General features: G+C 40.2%; 1 protein-coding gene across 3 annotated transcripts in view; it reads left to right on the top strand.

Moving 5' to 3' along the window:
• The window catches only part of Wdp (Leucine rich repeat protein windpipe), a 39,023-nt gene extending 18,560 nt beyond the window's left edge, over nt 1-20,463 (top strand). For 2 of the 3 annotated variants that reach the window (XM_078182736.1, XM_078182737.1), the window contains exons 2-3: nt 10,518-10,567; nt 15,104-20,463. In XM_078182736.1, the coding sequence (XP_078038862.1) occupies nt 15,121-17,100 (1,980 nt within the window). In that variant the 5' untranslated portion in view covers nt 10,518-10,567; nt 15,104-15,120 and the 3' untranslated portion in view covers nt 17,101-20,463. The remainder of the gene's footprint in view (nt 1-10,517; nt 10,568-15,103) is intronic. The other variant, XM_078182738.1, reaches the window with a different exon arrangement.
• The last annotated feature ends 462 nt before the right edge of the window (nt 20,464-20,925 follow it).

Raw genomic sequence — 20,925 nt, 5'->3', positions numbered from 1 at the left:
GTCGACCGGTTTGATTGAAGATAATCGCGCAATGATCTTAAAATTGAGTTGTCCCGTGAAGGATAAGGGACTCGGTTCGAGTTTAAAGGATACTTTCGGGCTGCGCGCGTCTCGTGACGCAGAAATCATGTTGACCTTGCATCGGTTATAAAGAGTTTATTGGCCTACATTCTTTTGTCAAATGATATTACTAATCAGAGCCAGCGTTGAAGGATAGTTAACACATTTTTCAGCCGTAACGTTGATATATCTTGGTTCTATGTGTGCAAGGAACTAGCACGTTTGTATACGTGTAATATACATGTAACATACATATAATATAAATGTTACATACATATAACATAAATGTAACATGCATATAACATACATTCAACATACATGCAACGTATATATAACGTACATATACCGTAAATATAACATAATTATTACTCATACATGTCAATCAGTTTTTGCATTTAATTTAGTTGCGCGTTAAATAATTCTTGCGACTGATCCACCGATACACTTTTAAAATAGTTCAACAGTATTAACGAAGGACGCAAAATAATTTATAATTTCTCTAAATATATAAAAACATATATTAAACATATTAAATATATAAATAATAGTTATAGATGATATCAAACATATATCTTACATGCAACAATCCAGTATTCGTCAAATAAACCATCTAGTTTCAATCACTAGTAAATAAATAAATAAACACTGTCAAGATATTGATAGCATTGTACTAGCATCGCGACGTCTCACCTTGTACATCGTACGACCGACAAATCGACAGAAGCGATCAACGCGAAGACACGCCTAGCTCTCTCTCGTCTCGTCTCGTCGCGACGCGCGCGTAGCCGTCCGCGCTTTTTGTTTCGCGTTCGAAATGTGTGTCAGTGGCAAGATATCGTTCTTAATTGCTTTCATTGGCAGTCAATAGGAGATTATTTTCGGAACACCGGCCGCGTGATCCGCGACGCGCTGTCACGTATCCATGCAGGATTTCAACGCCGGCAAATGGCGTCGCCGGCCGCGTACGGTGCGTGCGGTGCTTTCATCGGTTCGCAGGGAAACCAGTTTCGCGTCCCGATAACGGGACTGTTTTTTCATTGTATCGCGAAACCACCTGTCAAAGCCGAAAGATAATCGTGAAATTAATAACCGATGTTGCCGCGAGATTATCCTAATTCATCCGCGACACGGGCAAAAGGAAGCCAAACGCCGAAGGTCTTACTTCCCAGTTCGGAACCTCGGCCGGCGAGCAGAAGTTGCAACCGATAAGATTCGACGTTGCGAAATGGACGAGCCAGAGTCGGCTTATCGGGAAATTCCGCTTGAATATACTTTGTAGTTTCGATATTGCCCCGATATTGCCGCGATATTAGCATGTTTATGCCAGTTTGGAGACTTTCGATCTAGAATTTATCTTGCACGCGGCACGGAATCGGTTCGCCGCTAGCTCGGCTCTATTATTTCTGGAATCTTATCGGGAATGGAATCGGTGTTCTCGATTTGGTGACTGATTCAGTTTCAGTGCCCTCTCTGCCCGGTTGTTGCATGTCTCTACGAGACCACGCGCCACGCTGCATACCTGTAGACAAATATGTAAATGGGAGGGAGCAGGTTTCTCGCCGGGTTCGGTTTTGTTTGAGCGTACGCGATCTCTCGGTGTGGCAGATTTAATTGAATTATATGGACGAAGCGACGCGAGTATTTATCATTACTTTCCACCGTAACTTCGCGCGAATTAATGCCGCGCCGACCGATAATGCCGATACACGGCGAAACGGATAGTAACTCCGTCATTATCGATGTTTATGTCAAGCAAATATTTAATGATAACGCTTAATCGCTGTTTTATAAAAACAAACTGTATATCGAGTTCTGTCTATTTTTTTCAGCTGCAACGCGCGTCTCGAATGATAAGCATGGTATTAACAGTTTTTCTATGGACTGTACCGTTTAAAAAAGGATCGCGTTTGCGTGTGTATTTCGTGGCCATCGGCTGCAAAAAGTTGTTATTCCATTCGGCTGCTCCCCAATTTCGTTTTTTCACGAGAAGATGAGTGACGGCTTTTAAACGTTTGGAGTAAATGTTACTTCATATTTTTATATCACTTAAAATTTCTTTCTCAACACCCAGGTTTTTGACACCTTCTGCTACCACTTTTACAGAACATTCGTTGCGAAATAAAATTACTTCTCGAAGAAACCAATACTGGGTGAAAAATATTCCGCGGTCGGCGTTTACCGTAAATACTTCAATGGGCCATTAAGTTGCAACAGTCCGGGTCGTTTGTCATTTTGTTTCGCACAAAATACGTTGATTACTAGTTGTCAGCTGGCTGAAAGATCGAGGGTACTAATATCGCTTGCACTCTACCGGTCATTCCGCCTCAATGTATTACTATTATTAAGTCCCCGGTAAATTAAGACATTCTGGATTTGAGAGAAAAAAAAAATTCAATATTCACGGCGTATCCAGCATATGTGACTGATGACTATCCCATAGTGATTAATGCCGCGGCTGGATATAGCATGGCGCTTCGCAGATGAGATTTATACTTTAGAACCACCGAAGCCGGAAGATATAAAGCGGAGGAGACTATCAACGAGGTCGCTGCTATCATTATAGATCGCGAAATAGAATATATTAATCACCGCGCAAGTCCAAAAAGTTTTTAATAGTCTATACTTATCGGACTCGTCCCACATATCTGAGAAATGAATCAAAATTCTATCGTAATCGATAACGGCGACATTTTTAAATATTTTGTAGCTTTTGCAACAAAGTGTGACTTAATGTATAAATAAATTCATTTAAAAGCAATTTATATTGCTATGGTAGCATTATTTGAAAGACTTGTGATGCATTCAATGCATTTTTATTAGAGTAGTAAAAACTTACGTATTAATATTTTGGTGAAAATATATTTTATGATTTCTTTCACTGTGATTTCACAAAATACTTAATAAATATTTAATATCTTTACGCAAAATGAAAATGGTCTATGCTAATATAACAAACATAAGTTAGATAAAAATTTACTCTTTCAACAACTCTAATAACTTGGAAATAACATAAAAATTTCCTCGAATCCTTCCAATGACTCTGCAGTTTTATGCTTGGTCTGTTAATTTTTATTATTACCGCGTGAAATCAGCGGTTCGAATCGAACGAATGTTAAGAATTTCACCTACCATTTCCTTCTCATTAAACTTCCGTCTCGCCTTACCCGTCGACCGCCTACAACGACGTTATCATATTCGATCAGCATTAGCGTCCAGCAATCTGTCATCGCGGATCTCTCTATCTTAGGTTTCCTCGAAGTTTAACTGTTAATGTCAGCGCTCCGCTTCGGGACGCTATCGCGAAAGAAACTCCGCTAAACTTTTTTTACGGGAGCATTCGCGTCACGTAAATGTGTTCAGCATAAACGCGTCCGAACAATTCACCGCATCTGCATCGACTCAACATCGCGAGACAGCGTCGGATAAGGTAAACAATCCTTTTATCGAGCGTTTAAGAATGTCACGGTTTCTTAATAAGCACTGTTTGCTGAAACGCGACGCAAGCATTTTTTCCTGGGATGTTGGCCGCCGATGCCGTTCATCGCTTCCACGTTCCTGACGATGACATTCTATATTTTATAACCAAACGATTGGTACGTTCTTTTATGTCGTTATTAATATTATTATTATAATATTAGTATTGATATTATTATTATTATATTAGTATTAATATTATTATTATTATTATAACATTAGTATTGATATTATTTTTATTATATTAGTGTTGATATTATTATTATAACATTAGTATTGATATTATTCTTACGATATTACTATTAACAAAATTTTATACTAATTCAAATATTTGATATTGCATCTACTTCGTAAATATCTTATAAAATTCAAGATGTCGTCTGGACCTCGTTTAAGTTACACGTTTCTTGTATAATTCTGTTTTGAATATGCTAATTACTAGATTGCGAATTCTACGTATTCATGGCACGAATAAACATATGCTATTTAAAGCAGTGGATAAATTAAAATAATTGATGAGTACCAACCTGCTATTTTCAGCTTGCTGAAATTATTAAGAAGAAACAAGATTTGTGACCTTTATCCTTTGGAATAGATGCAGGCAATTTTTGTTCTGTATAAACACACCGCGATCTCTACTATCCAAACCTTTGACGTTTCTCAGGAGATTATTAATTAAATTGATTTATTTCAAGATTTGGCTTTATTTTGTATTTATTACATGTATAGGCAGACAATTGTTTTCCTGGTATTTCAACACTTGAATGAAAATTCTCAAAAATGTTATTAACTTTATAATAATTCATAACGATTCTATAAACAAATAACTGTTATCCAAAAACACTGGCGACTACCGCTGGAACATTAACCCCTCCTTAATTCGAAGATGATAATTTAATCCACTAGCATACTCTTCACAGTATCTTGGTCACGTCAGGATTTTCCTTTGAGAGTATATCGAAAGCGGCAATTGATAAGTAGAAAGGCTCGTTAGGGAAGCGGGTACAGCTCATTATTCGCGATTATTTAGAGTTGATTGACCTGTCCCGACGTATACATATACACCGGAGCCTGATTTCTGGTGCGTTACGGTTTGCTAATCGTTTCGCACGACCGGCTGCCATCGATACCGCGATACCTGTGTGGTTAAGACACTCTCCCTGTGTGGCCTGTTTGTCTCTTTTGCTCTCCCCGTCTTTCTCTCTCTCTCTCTCTCTCTCTCTCTCTCCGCCTCTTTCTCTTTGTTTCTGTCTTTCACTACTCTCTTTTCCCCCTGACATATTCGAGCCCGCATTCCCTCGCGCCGCTTTCCTTTTTCCTCGGTTCCGCTTCTTCCTTTTTTCCCTCCTCGTCGTGCTCTTCTTTCTTCCTTCACTTCTTCCTTCGTCCATCCTACTCTTGCTACTTCCACTTCTCTGTCTTCTTCTTCTTCCTTCGTTCATCCGTCTCTTCCTTCATCCACTTCTCCGTCTTCTTCTTCTTCTCCTTCTTCCTCTTCTTCATCTTTTCCTTCTTCTTCTTCTTCTTCTTCTCTTTCGTCTATTCTTCCTTCTTCGTCTTCTTCTTCTTCTTCTTCTTCTCCTTCGAGACCTTCTCGCCGCGTTTCACGCTGTCGGTGTCCTGTCGCGGCTGCGGGCTCCCGCGGTACACCTCAGATAGATGGAACACCTATCCTGCAAATGGATATTGCGGATTGCTATTTTGCAATTATGTTGCGTGTAACGTCCGCTTAGTAATTCCACGAACACGTCCGTCGACTTCTTTTTCTATAGCCGACTGTAATACGCTTTGTGCGACGACCGCCGCGATCCGCCGCATCCTGTGCATAGGGGATATTTGATTTACGCGATGGAGAGCCGTTTAATGGCAAAATGGCACCTCTTAGGACGCTCCAAGGTTATTGTTGCTTCGGCCTCACTTGTTGCTAACACCGTGACATCGTTGAATTATAGGGTACATTTAAACGTCGGTCTTCCGGGTGGATGCCACTCTTGTTCGAATAAATTGTTGCGATACCGCCGATCGTTTTTTTATCCTCTTCGCTTCAGAGATTACAAACAAAAATTTATACATAATGTATGGTATAAATATATTATATTGTATATTTATATTTTATGTAATGTATGTGATGAAAGTATTACATGATAAATATAAAGTATATATAGTAAATAATTTATATACGTCACATATTGTACAATATTATCTATATTAAATTAAAATAATAATTAATCGTACATATGAATGTATATTTATTATATGTATTATTATATATTTCTATGTATTCGTTAACTGCTATCACTGGAAGAGATTGAAACATTTAATATTCGCCGTTAAAAATCGCAAAAATAATTCGCACTAATTAATGCGTTAGAATAACATTAAGACAGTCGCCTTTAACTATCTCATTATAATAAACGATATTTCTGAAACGAATACAAGATCGAAAATTAACCGATTGTCGTGTAATTTCGTCGGCATAATCTATGCAGTAATAAAAAATTCTTCGCAGAGTTTGAGCGGGTTATGCGAGTTCAGTGGCCGCAATTATTCCATGACCTCGGAATAAACGTGTTATTGATTAAATTGTATTCACAGTTCCAGCAAACAACACCCGACGGATGCGCTATATTTAGACTATCTTGAATAGTGATTTTTTTGGTCGTGTACAACTTACCTCCAGCTATTTTTTCCAATCGCGCGTTAATTAAGATTGCCTAACCGTGCAATGTGCAGAAATAATTATTTTTGTACCGTACGTACAGTTTGTAATTTATACAATGTAATGCAAATTTAATCGAGATTTAAATAATTTAGCACCGAAGCAAACTTTAATTAAAATCGAATCAAAGATTAAGACATTATGATTAAAATTTCAAGGTTATGTCGCAGTTCGCTGCTTATACAAGTATCATTTGATACTATAATTAAAATATCAACAAACAATTTATCAAATTAATTTAAAAATCAGTTTTTAATGAATCATTATTATACTGCCGATTGTATGCATTTATGTTAAAATTGATTAGTTGCAATGTAACTCTTTGCACTCCGATATCGTCGATACACCGAATTATTATCATACTAATTATGTAAAACATATATATATAGAAACACAGAATTTTTTATTTATCTCTATAAAAATTCACCGCAGTATAATGATTTCTTTATTAATCCTACTTTGTATAGCAAAATCAAAATTTTGGCCGCTGTTCTCAGTTTTTGGTAATAAAAATATATGTCATAAAAATCTTTCGAGTTTTAAGAGTTCGACTGGAAAGAAGGAGTCTAGTATTTTTTGGCAATCGAAGCAGATAATATTTATTCAGCATTGAAATGGTAGTAATTGCGGCGTCCATCATTTTCGAGGCTTCGGAGTCCTCTGCGATCGGAAACGGCGCCTTTCGAACGGATAAATTAAAATCGTACACCCGTGGGGACGATGCCAAATATACACGGGCGCAAGCCGAACGCCGGCTTAATGGAATTGACACTTGAATGCCCGGGGGTCTTCGGAGATCAGAAACGCGCGAACGCCGGCAAGAAACGAAAGAATCCCGGTGTATCTTCGCCGGCCAGGAAATTCAACGATCTTTTTCTGCCGGTTCCAAGAGAGGAGATTTCAGGGATACTTCCTCGTACAGAAAGGTGCACGACCTCCTGAAACGACTTCTGGAATCGCGCGCTGGCTCTCTTAGAAGCACGTGGTTAACTGGACCACGAGGCCGCGGGATGGTACCGTTAAGCACGCAACCGGCAAAAAGCCGAGCCATGACCAAAGCCGGGTGTATATGTCTCGTTGCTAGCTTCTTTACAACTTCGAATTTCCTGGTCGCGGTGCTCGGCCGGGGCCTATTGTCGGGTCTCCCTCCCCCCCCCCCCCCCCCCCCTGTCCTTCTATCCCGCTCCGTTTGTCCCATTCCGGACGGATCCGCCGCGGATTCGTGACTTCTATGGCCGTCGGTGTCCGCGGTTTTTGCTACCAAAAATGGACAAAAACGTGACCCATTCGCGGAAAAACCGACGAACACGGTCCGCTGCGTCCTTACCGCGAGACGAGCTCGACGACTGACGAAGGCTACCGCCGTTTTGCTTTCACGTAACACCGATATTTACGCGTGTGTCTGCCCGCGGAGTCATCCGGGAACAAATGCGTTTCTTTGGTCTTCTTAACGCTAGATTTACGGACCACTGAGCACAGAGCCTTTTCACGTGTCTCTCGTTGTAATAGTTGCCGCAAGAAACACGTATATTGAATCAACGACTCGTGACTGTAGCTTTGCAATTTTTAAGTGAACAGGCGTGATCTTCGGTAATTCTTTTGTAACGTTAAACATTGATGATACTTTTCGTCGGTTTCCATGCAGGTCCCTTTGACATTTTATGATATCTAAATCTTTTTCGAGAGTCTATAGATGGACTTCGGTATTAATTTATATAATAATCTGCGAAGTTATTACAAGATATTTTAAATATTACGTACAGGACCGAATAAAATGAAGGAAAATGTATAGTAATCGATAAAGTGCGGATTTGTGTATAAAATAGAAGTTATCTGATCAATGATGAACAGTTATAAAATTAAGATTTATTAACTATATTAAATTAAGATTTAATAACTGTATTAAATTAAGATTTAATAACCGTATTTAATTAAGATTTAATAACTGAATTAAATTAAGATTTAATGACTGTATTAAATTGAAATTTAGTAACTGTATTATTAGTTATTATTAATTTTAACTTTATTGTTTCTCCTCTAAATGTTTACAACATCCTTAATCTAATTGAATAGATAAATAAATAGAATTACTTTTTTATGATTAGGAATTCCAGGCTGCGTTTTCGTAACTTTAGAACGCGTTTCCAGGTTAAATATTGTAAAGCAGCAAACGTGAAGATAACTGAAAAATTTCGTTATAACATTTATAGTATAACTCGTGCGTCGAGTACTTGTGACAATGCAGGACAACGTACGAAAAAGAAAGAGCGAGTGATGCTTACATAACCGATCCTGTTTGGTGAAATCGCTGCTACTTCTTGCTTTTAAGATTCTCTTTTCAGCAAGTCTCTCTTTTTACACTGTTCTGAAAATTTAGAATTTTATTGATATACGAACAACTTTCGCTACCTCCAAATTAACAATGCTTCGAAATCGACATATATTTAGAAAGTCTAAAGAAACGGTTTCTAGTGCTTGTTTTATACTTGTAATTACTTATGTAAAAACTTTTACTTTTCTTCAACATATTCATGCAGAAATTATAGTGAATATATGACGACTATACTGCAGATTTTTATGTATAAATTTATATTTTCGTGATTAGGAATCGTGGACTGAATATTTAGTAGATTGAACACGAAACATGGTCACAAAATTGAAAGACTCAATTAACTGTAATTTTTGTATGTTGTAAAAATTAATATATTGTATTAATATATCTTGTATACATTTACAGTATATATTAATATATCTTCTATACATTTATAATATATATATATATAAATATATAAAATACAAAAAAACAGGAATGGATAAACAACATAACCCTCGACAATAGAATTTCGAATGTAAATCCGTGATCCGTCGATAACAATAGATATCAGTTTACCGGCAACGTCGGAAAGGTGTTCGATAAAAACTAGATCGTACCACCCTTTCAATTAGAGCCAATACGATGCAACGCGAACTTTACGTTCACTTCCATTCGCGATCAGCGGCAGAGAAACCACCGTAGGTTTAATCTACGAGTTCGAGTTTATTGCCGCGTCGTGCGCGCCGTAATTCCGAATAATCTGTGCCCGAAGTAGGTTACGCAGTTATTAAGACCGGGGAGGAGGGAGAAAAAAAGAAAAGAGAGTTTCTTTCCCACGTATAATGGGTGTCTCGCGGTGCAATATATGGCACTGTGTCCGAGGGTAATGACGGTGTTCTTTGAACTCGAAAAGAACACGGGCAAACAACGACCCTCGCCGCGCATTACCGTAAAATTGATAAACGCGATGGCACGTGGTCGGCGGGGCACCGAAAAGGTACCGCGTCCGGTAATTGTAATTATCCAGTAATAACTTCTCCCGGATTCGTATTGGGACAGCTACTTTCACTTACACGGTTTTACACTGTCTCGTTGCCCCCGGGCCGGCCATTAGTTATGAAATACGCAATACGCGCGTTGTTTCCCTTGTCTAGAATACTTGAAAACCATTCGTCGTCTCCGAAGGCCGTATCGGAAACCGCGCGCGATTTGGGTATGATTTATCCGAAGATTATTTAAACCGAGAATATATGTTCCATATGAATCGGTTTTGTGAAATACAGTCGTGAAAAGATGTGACTATGTGTGTGTTTTGAATCATTTTGTAGCGATTGTCAGAAATGTCGACAAATCTCGATGACAATTTTACCGATGATAGAAAGAGTACGCCGTTCATACTTGTTTAAATTAGCGTAATTTCGTGTAAATAGCTTAGAGATAAGCGGGAAATGTGTATCTTATATGTTGTACTAAATTTAATGTTTATTCTCAATGATTATTTGTAAATATTATTTTTAATTGGAATTATATTATTGGAAACATTAAGAAATATTATTTTAATGTACGTCTAATATTATTTTGTTACTATTAATGCTACGCTTAATATGCGATATAAAATTACCTGCTTCACGCTTTCTCTCTATGAAATTGTTGAAATTATTAAAATTTATGCATAAGAAATAATGTTCTTACTTCATTTGATTGTAACAAAAATGGCGAAAGGTGTGTATAGAATCAGTCTCGTCATACTTATAATGCAACACGTGTCAGTCACGTTTAGCACTCGGTAGATCGAACCTAAAAGCACGAGTATAAAATGTATAACGAATCCACAAGTCCATTGTTCTTTCATTATCTTTCAACTGTAACGTAAAAGATCGTTCAATCCATTTATGACTTTCATACGTTACGCAAAACTCACGTGTTCTTTCTCTTTTTATTGCGTTGCAGATGCGCCCGAAATTGCGACACTGCTGAAGTCACGTCTGATCGAACGAGCCGTAAGTATCTCCATCGGAGGCTTCTCTTTTAACCCTTTGCACTCGATTGATGACTCTGAGGCACCACTAAAATTATTCTGTTACCTTCTGAAATCATTTTTATAGCAACAAAGCTCAATTTTAGAAAAATTGTTAAACGTGGAACTGTTGGTACGAATCACAAGATTTAATTTGGTATGTATATAAAATGCATTTTGTCAATTAAAATGAAAATGCTGTACACCAGAAAAATTGTCTCAGATTTACAGCTAAAATGGCTTCGAGTGCAAAGGGTTAACCCCTTGCGCTATAATAACGAGTCAGACTCGTGATAAAGATTCCATGCAAGATCTACTAAATATGAATATTATTAATTTCTTCCAGATCGAAATAATATTGAATTTTTTTGTTTAGTCTAGAAGTAAATAAAGACAATAGAAAAAGAAAAATATTTGGTCTTATTAAGGACAGTAATAAGTGGTAATCAACGCAGCGTGAAAGGAGTCGTAGTGCAAGGGGTTAACGATCGACTTTTACAAATATGGTGGCAAATCGAACTCGTGGAAGCCGGTCGCGGACAGTTAGACAGGTGCTCGTTGCTCGCGTTACCGCGAGGGAGGAATCGCGGCATCCGACTGAAAATCTTGCACGCGCTTCATTGGCCGTGACCTGCCTCCACCTACGCGCTCTGACAAACCCTAATAAGCCTTATTAACCGTTGCGTATGCCGGCAAATTAGTCGCAGAAGCCGTCGGAGACGTCTGCGACGAACGTCTTGCGGATACACGCGTTTCCATGTCGAAACGATGGAATTGCCTGGCGAACAGAGACGTTTGAAATCGCGGATTCTCGAAGGTGTTACCTCGAAGTCGCGTAACTATTCACGTTTCTTAACCTAATTGCATTTTTAATGTCGCATACTCACCGTTTTTGCTATGAAATGGTATGCTTAATAAAAGGTGATTAGAGTGGAGATTTCATGAATTTATGGTAAAAATAGATAAATAAAATACTTATCTAAAATCTTGATAAAAATACAATAATTTAAACTTTTATATTATAATATCATTTTTATCTTTTTCTTTTTACATACTATTTATAAAGTTATTTTAAACTATGTACATAATCTATATGTAACTGAAAAGGGCCTTACTAGCCCGTTAATAAAGAATAATAATAATAATTTCATTGTATTGTTATCAGTTCAACAAGACTATTCAAAGAAGAATTATATATTTATTTACCTCGCGTTTTATACAATCGTCGAAGAAAATCGTAGAATTTTTGCATTACATAAAGGTCAACAATCCAGCGAATTACTGGCAGTAGAACCGTAATTTATCTATCACGTGCGCATCGACCGGCATTGTTGATGCTTGTTTCTGATAAGACGAGCGCGCAATTTGCATCGGAAATCTGTCCAGGCTTTTCTTGAACAACAGTAACGTAAAGTAACGTAACAAAGATTACATGGCACAGTGTTCCCTGGAATCGAGTACTAATTTGATCAAAAGAGTGACTCACCGTCTGATACGTTTACATAATCATACAACAGAGTACGTATTCCGCTAAATTCCGTCTCGCGGCGTTTTCATAAACCGGCGCGTTGCCGTGTGTCGTGCATTAACGAGAGAGGTATTTCCTTCTTCGTTACGCGTCACGGCGATTATCTCAATTATTGTCCGTTCGCATCGTCGCGATAGGGAGGTACCTTTTCCGCCGGCGTTCTTAGATTTTTCAGGACACACGCGCGAGCGGCGGACAGAGAGAAGTGTGTGCGCGCACACACAGCCTCGCGCGACTACATGCGAGCGTGATTACGATCGATCAGGAGAGTTCAATGCTCGTATACGTTCTCGCGAAAGCAAGCGCGCGCGTATGGAAGCGGACGGCGTGTGTGCGCGTGTGTCCGTTTCTCTCTCTTTTTATCGGAAGACCGCGCGACGTGTGTATATGGAAATCGCCGCGGTGACGTCACCGAACGCCGCGGAAAGTATGCGAAATCATGCAAACAAGCCGCCGAAAGTGGTCGGCGGGCATGTCGGAGCCGAAACGTCTATCTATAGAACTACCGGCGGACGAGCGGCGTTTCACGGCGGCCGAAAGTGACATTTAAAGACACGAAAAAGACCTATTCCGCGCCGCGACCGTCGCTTCTTCTTCGTCGGTCAGATTTTTCCTCGGCCGCGAACCTGCCCGACCTCGGATTCCACCGGGGAGGAGGACCGTTAATTTTGGAGCAGATGGATTTGCCGTGTTGCTCGCGTTTAGATAAACGACGCGGTCGCGCGGTGACTCACGCTTAGGCGACCTCGCCTTTGGAAGGGGGGCTTCTTTTGTTTTAAACGAGACGTTTTTATATAAAACCGGAAATTTATTGCGTCAATCTGGAAGATTGTACGCGTGTTCGTACCCAACCCTTTGCACTCGAGTGGCGACTCTGCGGCGCCATTGAAATTGTTGTAACACATTTCAAAATTATTTTTACAGATATCGGCAGAGCTTAAATTGAAACAATTGTTGAAAGTTGTTGTATGAGTCACAAGACTCAATTTCATATGCATAGAATGAATTTTATAACATAAAATGGAAATATTAGAAGCCAGATATATTATTTTATATTTGCAATTTGCTTCGACTGCAAGAGGTTAAATTTTTGTGCTTTCATTTTAATCGAGTAACTACTTAGAAATTATTAAATATTTTTAGAATTAAGGGCATTCATACCTAAAATTATTTACTAAAATTCATTTAACAGTGTACATTTGCGTATACAAAAGTTATTTCGAAATTATTACTTATAAATAATATTTCAAAATAGCGTTATACTTTCTATTACGTTTACCTTCCTTTTTAACTTTTAAGATCATGCACCGGTATAATTAATTCTGATTAAATATTTAACACTTTGGAAGAGTTATTTTACGAGATCTTACTCGTCTCGAATGAATGCTGTCTGTACATATATTTTTTAATCTACAGAATGTTTTGTTCGAACGAGAACAGTGAAATATCTCGGAAAGAATTGAGATATGAAAGAAAATGTTCCTACGAGAATTGTTTGGAAGAACAGAGCACATCATCTAGTATTAATAGTTCTATTGTGGGTGGAGAAGTGGAAGAAATATCGAGATCAACAATTTTTTCAAACGAAGTGCTCTATTTCCTTCTTATAATTTAAAAAACACAGTCGATCGATGAAAAAATTATTTCTTGTAATTAAAATGTCATCATAATTTAATTTTAGTTAAATTCAAGATTTTGTTTAAAAAACCATTCTGAGGAAGTTACAAAACTCCATAATTCATATTTAATCTGCAATATTATGTGCATTGTTCTTTTCTTTTTTTTTATTTTTTCTCTTTTTCTTTTTTTTTTCTACAAATAAATGAGTTGTCACGATGTAATGCAAACCGTTCCGAACGATTGTTTAAAAATAAAAAAAATATGTCTTCTCCGTACAGAATAACTAACCGTAAAATTCAACTAATCGGTATTGAATGTCGCAAGACAATTCCGTGATTTGTAAAGTCAGCGGCTGAACGCTATTTGTGTCAATGTTGGCACAGTATGCAATTAGCCGGCTATTTATAACATCGTCGTTCTATGTTTGTCAGAATTTCATGGCTATTTTCGTGGCGAAGTATATTTGCCTTTATATGAAACAGGGGAACAGGAATGACGGTTTAGATAATTATCCGGATAAGTATCGACGTGTTGTTACGCCACGAACTTTTAACCAGGGACACTGACGTAAATGAAAGTTGAATCTGTGACAGAGTCTATTATAAGATCGAGCGTTTATTTTAACACGTCGATTGTTATCCGAAAAATATTATGCGAGATTGTGCAACCTCCGTGGCAACTATGGATAATTAAGCAAGAATTAATTCGAACTTTTTTCGCGCGTGAAGAATTGCCGGGAGATAAAAATTTGTAAGACATTCGCTGCATTCTTAATTCATGGTTATTCGGATTTTAAAGATACATTTATAAGTTATTTTTTAAATATATGTTACTTTAACAAATATTAGAAGAAAACTAGTTAAAAATCAAAACAAACGTCTTAATGTTAAATGGAGATAATTATGATTTGGTAGATAAAGCTGAACATAGTTCCGAATTGAGACGATATGATCTAACTCCAATATTTAAATATTTATTTTTTAAACGACTGTTTTTAAATTTTAATATTTAAATTTATTTACAATTTATTTAATTTAATCTACTGATTCATCTTTTATTTAACTAACTTATTGTAAATTAATCCTTGTTCTTTTTTCACTAATTTGTTATTTATTTATTACAATATCCAAACATTCCATTTTAATTAAAGGAGATTAATTTTTTAGTTTCAAGGACACAATCCCAACCATCACCCAATTATGTACCTAATATACTCTTTTCCATTTTGAGGGTTGAAAATCTAATACGATAAATAAAGGCATTGAACAATTGACAAAAATGATACGAGTCGCTTATCGGCTCGTTCGCGTAGCAATAGAAAGAAATCATCAGGCATCGATTCACTACAACTGCGGCACGTTTCTTTTCCAGATAAATCAGATCGAAAGATGCAGACAGCGCCGACCGTGCTGTCGTTGCTCCTCATCGTCCTGAGCTGCACAGGCAGGACCAATGGCCTGTGCAGCTTGGAGAACGGCACAGTGGCGCGGTGCCAGGACCTCACCGACGCCAAGTACATCCAGACCTATCACCTCGAGACCCTGAAGGCTCCAGTGTTGGACGCGGAGCTTCACCCGGGCCTTTTCGGCAACCTGGCGAGCCTGCGACACTTGGACCTATCCGGAGGGAACCTGAAACGAATCCAGTCGGGAAGTTTCCGAAAGCTGACCAGCCTGCGAAGCTTGAACCTAGCCGAGAATCACATCGCGAGCTTGGACTCCGGCGCCATTCAAGGCCTGATCCACCTGCACAGCCTGAACCTCCGCAAGAACAAGCTCCGGCAATTGCCGCCGGTGATCACGGAGCTGAAGTTCCTTAAGCACCTGGACGTGCAGAGCAACCCGCTGCAATGCAACTGCGCTACGCTTCTCGTCAGAGACCTGATCATGAAGAAAGGCGTGAAGATCTCGAAGAAGGTCCTCTGCGCCGGCCCGAGGAACATGAAGGGTACGCCGCTGTTCAAACCCGACGCGGCGATCACCTGCAGCATGGAGCAACTGGACCTCGAGATGCAGAACGACCAGCCTATCGAAGAGGACGAGGAAGACTACGAAGGATCGGGCACCAACGACGACAAGCTGGAGGAGGAGTTCGTCGACGTTGTCGAAGCGACTCCGAAGCCTACCGAGCCACCGGAAATCGAGACGCCAGCGCCGGAGACAGCTTGCTTACCCGGCGACGTCGACTGTCCCGAGAAACTCAGCTCCAAAGAGGAGGAGATTTTCTTCGATTCCGGTGAGAAGAAAACGACCCCGATCGCTCCGGCCGCTCCGGTAACAGAGAGGAAAAAGGTGTTCAAGGACGCCCTGTTCGAGCCAGATGGGGGCTCCGGGACCGACGAAGAGGGCTCCGGAGAGGGTTCGGGAACAGCGATGATCTTCGATGGTTGGGACAAGGCCGAGGATACGGACGAGCCGGCCCACAGCGAGGAGGAGTCCCAATCTCTTGGCGACAAGCTGCTCGACACGTTCTTCAACGTGTTTCTGAGCACGACCGCGGCTCCGGAGACGAAGAAGGACCTGGACCTGGAGGAAGAACAGTTCATCCACCTGCAGAACAAAGCCCCCGGGGAAGAGGAAACCATGGAGACCGTCGAGGACGAGCTGGCGTCGACCACGAGCAAAGTCAGCACCGAAACGAGCGAGAAGATCGTCCCGACCACCGACCCCATCAACGTCGACGTGTTCGACAGCAATCTGCAGAACTCGACGCGAACGGGCCAGGCGATGGTCGAGGACGAGACGACGGGCGACGGGCTGGCCGAGGTGTCCCCGGCGAAGCAGTCGAAGAAAGGAATGGGCTCTTACGTGGTGTTGGCCGCGCTCCTGGCGATCCTGGCCAGTCTGATCATGTTCGCCGCCTACAAGGGCGACTTCTGCCGCAAGAAGAGGAAGCGCGGCGACGTGGAGCGCGGCACCGAGATGAAGGACATGCAGAAGTCCTTGTTGGAAGGGAACTCGACGCACCCGAAGGTGGTCACGAACGGGAACGTCGAGAACGTGCCGCTGGTGGAGGACACGGCCGATCACGATGACACCAAAGCGTCCGGCGAGCACGAGGAGCCGGTCAGGTCGCGGAACGGCACCACGGAACGCGTCGACCCGGTGAAGCCGCCGAGACGGAGCTCGGACAGGTCCAGCACCGACGGCAACCCGACGTCGAGGAACGACTCGCTGCCAGCGAGAACGAGTCCCGTCGACGTCACCGTGAACAGCGCCCCGGCTACGGTGCCGGCGAACGGTCCACCTCTGAGCCCCGGCGCTCAGAGAGTGAAGATCACCCTCCAGGAGAACCCCGACAGCGTGCCGAAGACGCCGATACTCATCACGAGAACGATGGCTGGTGATAATCTAGTCAAAACGCCATGAAACCGACCGCGTGGTCAACGACAAACGACAACGAGACATTTGGTCCAATAACGATCGAAACCAGCAACGAGACACACGAATGGACGAGACAGACGGTGGAAAAAAAAGGGGGGGGGGGATCGTGGGGTTACGATTTTGATACGGACTGAATTCAGTGCGCCAGTGTTCCTAGGTCCGTGCATTCGCGGCCTGACAAAGTGAGACATGGATTTCTAGAGACGACAGAAAGAGAGAGAGAGAGAGAGGAGAGAGAGGGAGAGAGAGAGAGAGACAGTCGTACCTTGGGCGGAGAAGCTGATCGTGGAGGTACTCGGATTCCGTGGAAGAGATTGTTTTGTACATATTCTGCAGATTGTACATGTGTATATGCACATACATTGTTGTTTGTACAAGATTTACGGATAGAGAAACATTTGATACATTTTCTATACGCGTATACAATATTAGCACACTAGTCAGTCCCCTTTAAGGATTTTCCTTCTCGTGCAGGCTTGAATGGGATTCAAGTAATCGTCAAGTTCCATTTAGATTGCTCCGACGACAAGAAGCGTATCGTTACCCTAGACCCGTTCGACGTTCTCTTGTAATTACGAGACACCCCCCTTGTAAGTAATGTCGCAGTTATCTCGTTTTTTAATGTTACGCTCGAAACGAGATGAAAATATATTCCGTTCGATCGCGAGCGTCGAACGACGGATCGTCGGGCCGCGTTCGAAGGATGGTCAGACCGAGGTGAATGATTATTTAAAAAACATAGAAGGCCATGGTTGACGCAGTGACGCGATTCGTCGTGGATGATAATATATCGTGTACGTATATTTATGTTATACTCAAACTGCCTCATGCCCCACTACATTCTCGTGAATAGGCTGCGGTTTTTATGCGGCGGCTCCAACGGGGATGCCGCGTCCGCACAAACGGCGCAGTCTAGTCATCAATTACCGATTCGGTGATTCAATTACTTATGTATTTTAATTGTGACGCTCGTAGACTACCGGCCGTGTCTAATCATTTGATCGTCGGATTATTCGAATTGTTACGTAAACAAATGGTAGGTTTTTACGAAATTCTTAGCTCTACTGTATTTAGTGTACGCGGTGAAATGAGAACGGATGTTTTACTGTTGCTACTTATGGGGGAGGATCGCGAGCGGTCGGAGTTCGACTTTGTGGAAACAGTCGGGAATAATGGACCTGTTCTTTGCTAACCCTTCACACTCGAGGCACCACTGAAAATTGACACGTTTAAAAATAATTTTTAAATTATCGTAGTCATCAAAGTTTCAAATATTATTAAGAGCTGCTGTGCGAGTCACGTGACTCGATTTCGTACGGATAAAGCTCGATAAATTATATAAAATAGATATACTTCGAGTGCAAAGGGTTAAATCCTTAGATACGAGTTACCGATGCTGCTTTAGATTGGACCAAATTATGTCCGTGTTATTTCCAGCCGTTCTGCGACGCTTTGCGGTGTCGCTCGAGTCGAAAAACTGCTCGCGATTCCTCCGCGATAGTGATTAAATGGAGGATTAATTTATAGAAAATTTCTATCGCATGAATTTACAACGAGCATTCCAGAGTCGATCGTATCGCAGTGTCCGGCAATCGATTCGATCGTTTCGCCTCTCCGCGATGGTGTATGTTTCGTGTAAACGAACGTTTCCCATGTCGGTTCTGTGACGGTCGGCTGACACTTGGTCGATTATCATTGAAACATATCAAACATCGAAGTCTTCGTAAGCGTGAGAACGTTTTTTTTGCAAATACAAATTTAAGGGAACGAGAAAGCAATATTGTATAATTCGTTGCGCGACAGTTAGCGTTTTAAGAGACTAAACAGGTGACTAGGTAAGGAGAAGTTTACAGCAATAAGTAGCCTTTAACGATTAATCTGTTTAACGAAAGAAAGTTTATAAATATAAAGTGTTATATATTGTTCGACTATTTGTTAAGAAGCGCTGAAAGTAATGGGAGTCGTTACGAAAATTAAAAGCCGTGGTCAGAGTAGATGTTAATGCACGTAAATAATCTCAGTAATGTAGCGTCGATTATCAAGCATTTTCAATGACATTGGTTCGTCGGTGGAGAAAAAAAAAAAATATTGATTCCCCTAATTTTATGGACAACTATTCTCATCACTTTCATTAACTTCGTTCCCTCATGCCAAATTGTTTTTTTTTTGTATGTTTTCTTGAACCAAATGCGCGAAGTATTACAGTGATTAACGGATTTAACCCTTTCGGTACGAACGTGATACTCTCACTGTACGAGGCGCCACGCCGAAAATTCGCACATGGAAATTCGCAATGATTTTTTTAACAAAAAGTGTTGCTTGTATCTTTGATATTAAAAGGTATTTATAGATGCCGGATATATCCGGCACTGGTCCATACCGGTCATCGCGTGGATGCCGGACATATCCGGCACTCGTATCGAAAGGGTTGAACGGTAAAAATCGGGACAGTTTCCCCGGTGAAAGTATAAATAGGTTGCTCGTGAAATTAATCCACCCGATTAGCGGCGAACGAATCATTTCATTGCTGTTTGCCAGCGTTTGCGGCGTTTCAACATCATCGACACGTTTATCGTTATTGTCGCCATTTCTAATTGTTCTCTTGTATGCGCGCGTGCACGGATCCGACCGCGCGCAGAAATGTATACGTTGTTACGAACAAATTACCCGGAAACGCGAGTCAACGCGAACGTATAAATATATTTTGCAAGTGTTTATATAATTTCACTTATGAATGCGAAATAAAATAATAATATTTATCATAAATCTTCCATTGTTACAACGATTCTATCGGTGTCTTCACAAATCGTGTTAACGTTCGATCCTTGTAAGACGAATAATTTAATTAATTATGTACTTAAAACATTGTATTGTCTGTATAAAACATTAACGAAGAAAAAATGGTGATGCCGTAACAGTGTATAATTAGAGACAACGTTGCAGCAAGCTGAAGAAGTAAATATCGGTGACCTTTATTTACGACGAGGGTATAGCAAAAACTGTAAAAAGCATAAAAGTAATTATTAAAATTAATTATAAATATTAAAAATCGTTCAAGATGAAGTTGTTCGGTTGAAAGAAATTTCTCGACGAGTTTGATTACAGCTCACCTGCGAAAGTTCGACACAGTTTTTAATTAGTTAAGCTCGATCTGGACTAGCACGATCGTGGTAAGATAATGGAATAAGAAAAATTAGGGATAACTTCGTTTATTCCAAAAGATTATAAAATATCCATGAGGATTGGATTATAAATATTTTCAGTAGAGATATTTTATTTCCCGCGAAATGTTGGGCGTTGTTGTGAATTTAATTGACATTTTCTGCCAAATATATATTTAATCTTGTATTTAATTCTTACAGAATTTATAGATTGCGTTTAATTGTTTAAAACCTGACGGAATAATTTCCATAATAATCGGTGCTCACCTAAATAGATAATGAGACATACGTGACCAGACTGCGGATCATCGTGCAAAATAAAAACTGTTTGCGCGAATTTCTCATTTTGACCGGCATTAGGTTTTACTATGGTAGATTTACCATGGTAGGTTTTAGCATGGTAGGTTTTACTATGGTAGATTTTACCATGGTAGGTTTTACCATGGTAAGTTTTAGCATGATAGGTTTTACTATGGTAGATTTTGCCATAATAGGTTTTACCATGATAGGTTTCTCCATAATAGGTTTTACCATGGTAGGTTTTACCACGCTAGGTTTTGCAATGATTGCTTCCACCGAGCGATTGTAGTGACCGGTTCGTCTCATCTTCAAACAATTATAAACTTACATTTGTTTCGACTTCGAGCAA

This window comes from Augochlora pura, chromosome 6 (assembly GCF_028453695.1).
Source record: "Augochlora pura isolate Apur16 chromosome 6, APUR_v2.2.1, whole genome shotgun sequence".
Taxonomy (NCBI): Eukaryota; Metazoa; Arthropoda; class Insecta; order Hymenoptera; family Halictidae; genus Augochlora; species Augochlora pura.
This window is presented reverse-complemented; position numbering and strand designations above follow the sequence as displayed.